Genomic DNA, 6,192 nt, shown 5'->3' with positions numbered 1-6,192 from the left:
ACCCGAGACACCGGCCCACCGGAGACACCGTTCTGTGTCCCACCCGAGCCACTGTCCCATCGGAGACACCGGCCCACCGGAGTCACCATCCCACCGGAGACACCGTCCCGCCACCCACCCGAGACACCGGCCCACCGGAGTCCCCATCCCGTATCCCACCAGAGTCCCCATCCCGTATCCCCCCGGTGCCACTGTCCCACCGGAGTCACCGTCCTGCATCCCACCCGAGACACCGGCCCACCAGAGTCACCGTTCTGTATCCCACCAGAGTCCCCATCCCATATCCCCCCGGTGCCACTGTCCCACCGGAGTCCTTGTCCTGCATCTCACCGGTGTCCCCATCCCACCAGAGTTCCCATCCTGTATCCCACCCGTGCCCCTGTCCCACCTGTCCTGTATCCCACCCGTGTCCCTGTCCCACTCATGCTCTCATCCCACCAGAGCCCCTGTCCCATATCCCACAGGTGCCTCTGTCCCACTCATCCTGTATCCCACTGGTGCTCCCATCCCACCCATCCATATCCCACTGGTGCCCCTGTCCCACCCGTGTCCCCACCCCATATCCCACCGCAGCCTCCTTCCCACTGGTGTCCCCATCCTCCTGGTTCTCCCTCTGCTCCTGGTTCCTCCCTGTCCTCCCAGTATCCCTGTGCTCCCAGTGTTCCCATGCCCCCGTCCTGCATCCTAGCCCGGGAGCTGCCCCTTTGCTCCATCCCCAAGCTGCCAAACTATCTCCCCATGAGCTGCCCGTGACACATCCCTGGTCCAACGCCTGGTGCACCATCCCAATGTGCTGCTGTGCTGCCTGTTCCCATGCCAGCGTGGATTTTGGGGAGCACTGAAAGAGCTGTCAGACCCTGCTGGGCTGTCCTCAGCTCCAGTGGTGATTTCCCCACTAGCAGGGGTCAGCGAGGGATTTTCCAGCCAGATAAAGCCCCCCAAGTTTTCCCTTCAGGCTGCTCTTTCTCATTCCCCACTCCCAGGGATTTGGACTCAGGCAGTAGAGCTGCTGCCTGCCCTTAATTGCATTTTGCAGGCAAAACTGCTGAAGCCGAAACAAGAGAACAGAAGGAAAAGGTCTTTTCTAGCACTACGGGAGACCGAGGGAACCTTTTTTGGAAAATCCTAATGAAATAATTGCGCCGTGTCATCAGATTTGGTGGGGGAATACTCTTGTGGAGGGAAAGCAACAGCCTGCAGCCGGCCAAGATCAACACTCCCCTGCACAGAAAGCAGCAGTCTGGCCTGACGGGCCCAGCACAAGTGAACCCAAACCTCGGAAAAAAATTCCTTCCCTGCCCCAAAATTAAAAGCAGAGCAGAACTTTCAGCCGTAGGCGTCTGTGGTTTGCAGCTATGCAGTGCTGGGAACTCCGGAGACTTCCTCAAGGAATTTACATTCCTTTGAAGAAATACTATGAGGCTGTTTGTCTTTGCTGAAAAATGCAGATGGAAAGGAAAAAAAAAAAGAACATTAAAAATTTTGACTGAAATCTTTGGGGTCTGAACAAATGTGCTGGACAGGTGTTTTCTTCCTTTTGATTTAAATGCATCCCCCAAAAAAGAGATTCTGGTCTCCCTGAGCAATGGGAAAGCTGATCAATCCTCACTCTAAAATATCCCATAAAAGCCCTTTATGAAATTAGATGCCTCAGAAGGTGCTGGAGCAGTTTCTAGATGATCATTTCAGAGCTGCTGTGCAGCTCCTGGGCAAAACCCTGTGTTGCCAACAACCCACTTGGTGCAATTTAGGAGGGGGAGAACCTGTGGCACATCCCAGCAGTCACTTCCAAGGGCTGGGGGGTGATCCCATGGCTACTCCCTTGGGAATTGGGGTTGAGTATGAGGGATCCCTGTACCTGGGGAGATGTGGGAGGCTGCAGCCAGTTGTGTCTGGGATGAGCAGAACTTTGGAAATCTTTCTGCTCCTTATTTACTAGCAAAAAACCTCCCACTCTGCCATGGCTGCCATGGCTTGACACAAAAGACTATTTTTCTGTGCCCTTCCAGGCTCTATTTTCTGGGCTTGGCAGGTGACTGGAGGTGTCTGAGCAGCCAAGGGGCTCCATAGCCCACCCAAGGATCTCTTGCAGCACCAACATCCAGAGCTGCAAACCTGCATGAAAGGGAAGTGTTTAACCAGAAACTGAACTGCTCAATAACTCAAACACGATTGAGTCACTGCCTACAGGGGTTCTGCTTTTCAGGAGGTGTACTCTGCCCTCTCGGAAAGCCCAAGTGTTTTTAAGCCTCTCGAACCGATCCGTGCCATCCCTGATGGCATTGGAAATCTTTCCCCCACAGCCTGTTTGTCCACATTATTTCCTTTATAACTGCCCACGCACAGGCAGGACAGGGCAGATATAAGTCTCTTATCAAGATCCTCTTTCCATGAAGGACTTTCTACCGGGCTGGGTGAGTTTGGCTTAATCAGCAACCGAAGCAGGGACACCCTGACGCCGTGCAGAGGCTGTCGCTGAGGGATGGGAAAAACTAATCAGAAGGATCCTGTGTTATTTGACCACGATGGAAAATTCTTTCCAAACGATGGGAAATGCCAGGCTGCTCCCGGTGGCACAGATTTGCTGCCAAGCACTGGGGTTGCTGGAGTTTTGGGAGTGGTCCACAGGGATGAATGCTGACAGCACATCGCTGAGGTCTGATCAGCTTTTACAGCCCTGCTGCCACCGCCCTCCTGGATGGCTGAGCCACGAGCCAAGAAAAGGCTTGTGGAGGCTTGGACATCGTCACTGGGATGCTCCGAGTCCCGGCTGTAAATCTGGGGAAAGAAAAACACCCATCGCCCAGCGCAGGCTGCTCCTGCCCAAGGGCGGAGGGGGCAGGACCGGCAGGAGAAAAGCACATGAGTCATGAGTTCTCCCAGAGAAAGAAACTGCTCCAGCGTCATACAGTGCGTGGAAAAAGGCCCTACCTCTTAATTAATCTCGCAGGGAAAATTAGGATCTCTCCGCAATCTCTCCTACAGTTACAGGCACTAGAAATGATGGGATTATTTAGGGGCACAAGGTCAGGTGTGCTGAACCACCCACACGGCGCAGGGAGCTGCTGTGAATGAAGATGCTGCTGGAGTGGCAGGAGGTGGAAATGCCAGAAGAGAGAAGCTGCAGGAGAGAGCAGAGCAGATGGACAGCACAGAGCCCTGGGTGAGGTCCGTCCTGGCCACTGGGGTTTGCACAGAAAACACCCAAGCAATGAACATCAGTAACCATTTAATTCATTTTAGTGTCACACCCCAACAGACAGTCAGAATTACACCTCGGCCCCAACACATAGAAAGTGGCATTTTATACAGAAAACAAATAACCATCCGTTATTCCCCAAGAGCTGTAAACCCCAAAGAGCTAATGCACACATACAGACCTGCCAAATCTGATCAACACCCAAGAGCCAGGGGCACAAAACCTGTAGAAAACTCTGCATTTGCTCTCTAAAAGCAGAATTATGTAGCATCCCTGTAGCATTCTTCAAAGGCTGAAACTGAAAAGCAATTTCTCCTTTTATTTCTTCTTATCTCCAGAATGAAATGCAGAGAATGAAATGGGGGAAGCCTTCGGGAAAGACAGGCAATGATAACTCGAACATCATCTTCAGCTATTCATAATTTAGTTAGAGACTCATCCTTAGACAAAGCAAAGAAAAATTCATCTAAAATAAATTATTCATCCTCCCATGGGAATAATGAATCTCTGCAAACCCAGGTTCCCTCCTCTCTGGCTATGCAATGTGATAAGGCATGAGCCATCCGGCACATGCACCTTGAGATAATCTGTCCTTGGGGAATGGCAAGTCAGAACCCTGAAGTGTTTTCAACCGTTCCTTCTTTTGTCACCCAGGGTGAAATTGGGGAAGGAAATAAACAAGGCAACAGCAGACTTGGGAAAATTTGTCAAACTGGAGCGATGATAAACTGCTGTCCCTCCCCACAGGTGGTGTTACTGCTGCTCTGGAGGGACACCGTGGTGCTCTGCAGCTGAGCACTGCATGATGCAGCCTGGGAACCCCTGAAAACACACCCTGAAGAGTCAGTGTTAGAGTACCTGTCAGAGCACACCTTGCTGCAGCAGCAGGTGAGTCTGAGCAGTGTTACAAACCTGACCAGTGAGGGTTTTATCTCTGTGGGTTTATTCTTTCTGCTTCAATCCTGTCACCAACCAGGCACTGAATTTGCCTTCCCACAGGAGAGGGAAGGGGAGCAGGCTCCCCCCAAGAGGGGACAGTGCTGACACACAGACAGCGTGAGCCCAGGCTCTGCCTCACTCAGGAATTTCTTGTCTCAACTCCTCCCTCCCCTCTCCCAGTGAAGCTCTGGGTTTGGGTGGATGAAGCTCATGTTTCTGGAGTCTGATCCCACCTCCCTATGTGCAGCAGCAAGTACAATCCTTAGTGAGCACAGCCCCTAATAAATACAGTCCTTAGGCCCTGGTGGAGAGCATGACTCTCCCAGTGACCATCTGACAGTATGGTCACTCCTCACCTGCCAAACTGGTACAGGACTTCTCTTTCCTGCACATGTAAGTGAAGCTTGAGTTAAATAACACAGGCACAACTGGTCGATCTGCCCCTATACCCACACGGATTGAAGGCATATGCCCAGTCACGAACAAAGTCCTCCAAACAGGGTACAGAAGAATTTGGGAAGAAATCCAGCACTGCTAACAGCAAGGTGATGTCTCCCTGCACTGAAACTCCTTGGGGAAGCAGGAGCAGACATCCACCAACCCCTACCCTACTCCATGCTGGATTTGTGGCTGGGAGCCAGGAGCTGGGCCCCAGGAAGGGGGTCCTGGGTTATGCAAAATATTTCACCTCTGGTTCTCCTCCTCTCTGCACTGGTATAAGCTGAAGCTGAGAGGATGAGGAGGAGAGGACGGGCCTTGAAGCCTGAGGCTGGTGTAAGCATCCTGTCCTGGGAAGCAGCCCCAGCTCACTGTGAGAGCCAACATTTCCAGCACCTCTCCATGAGCAGCGAAGGTGCCAAAGGGGCACACCCCTGCTCAGGACACGCTGGCTGGCGTGAGAACCAGGGGCTGGTGCTGTTTGACACTTGCTCCATGAACAGTCCTTTGTGGAGAGAGGTCGAGATGCTGGATGGGAACTCCCATCAGGGATAGCAGGCGAGCCCAGCACACGCCAGAGAAATAACAAGCAGCTGGAGACTGGCTCTGCAGATGTCCTGCTTGGCCTTTAAGCTGGAACAGCGACCGAGGCTGCCGGCTGGTTGGCAGGACCTTTGCCAAGGTGCAGAAGGCATTAATTCAGCCCTTTCCTCCTGTTCTGAAAAGGATTTGCCTTGCTGTTTCACGGTGGCTTATGCATGCCTGTCCTGGGAGCAAGGGACAAGTCTGCTTTGGGGTTCTCTCCTGGGCATTTCAGGGACTCAGTGGAGCTGCAGATGCCTAGATCCCAGCTCTGAGAGGGTTGGGGCTTTGGTGGTAGTGATACTTTGGGTTGGCTCCCCACTCCTGCAATAAATAATGAATCAGGGAGTGAGCAGTAACACAAAACTCTCAGGCAAAAAATCCTCAGTGCTGCAGCAGGAGCTCAGCCAGGATAAAAGCTGTGGCACCAAGCGTACCACAGCCAGATATTCTCTGAATCCACCTAAACTGTTTCTGTCGTTGCTGTCTTCCACATTTTCTCTGCCACATGGACCTGAGTTACACTCCTGCCAAGCTAAGGGCTAACACCTTGGTCAGATTCTTCCTTGGTCTGAAAGCATCACAGTATACGATGGTGAAGAGATCACAGGGACTGGGAGTGACGGGACACGAGTCGTTCAGCAGCAAACTGTAAATCCTAAGTCTGATGAGCTTTGCTCCCACTCACTGCAGCCAGTCCTGAGCAATGGAGTTTCCTTCTGCTCACTCAGAGTCTTTTTTTGATGAGTTTCTCCAGTTTCCGTATCCGAGAGGATTCCTGCTCGGGCGTCGGGGCGTTGAGCGAGAGGGAACCGCTGCTCTCCCCGCCGGGAGGAGGAGCAGGGAGGCGCAGGCGGAACAGGTCCAGCATGTTGCTCTGCTCACTCCTCTTCAGACCCTGCAGAGCAAAGGACAGGGAAGCCAGGCAGTCAGAATTCACTGATCTGGAAGTGTGTGTGTGTGAATATCTGCAGGAGAGCCCATTTCAAACCCCAACCTTCTGTCCACAGACCTCTGGATGATCCCAGGGCAGC

The 6,192-nt window shown here is 52.7% G+C and overlaps 1 protein-coding gene across 1 annotated transcript in view; it reads right to left on the bottom strand.

Annotated features, from left to right (window-relative positions):
• Positions 1-5,756: 5,756 nt before the first annotated feature.
• VPS53 (vacuolar protein sorting 53 homolog (S. cerevisiae)) overlaps positions 5,757-6,192 on the bottom strand; it is a gene marked incomplete at its 5' end in the record, with an annotated part of 60,693 nt that continues 60,257 nt past the window's right edge. The window contains one exon of the mRNA XM_009074190.1: positions 5,757-6,056. Coding sequence (XP_009072438.1) covers positions 5,886-6,056 — 171 coding nt within the window. The remainder of the gene's footprint in view (positions 6,057-6,192) is intronic.

This window comes from Acanthisitta chloris, unplaced genomic scaffold (assembly GCF_000695815.1).
Source record: "Acanthisitta chloris isolate BGI_N310 unplaced genomic scaffold, ASM69581v1 scaffold29260, whole genome shotgun sequence".
In the NCBI taxonomy this organism is placed as follows: Eukaryota; Metazoa; Chordata; class Aves; order Passeriformes; family Acanthisittidae; genus Acanthisitta; species Acanthisitta chloris.
Note: the sequence above shows the minus strand (reverse complement) of the source record. Positions and strands in the feature narration are given on the sequence as shown.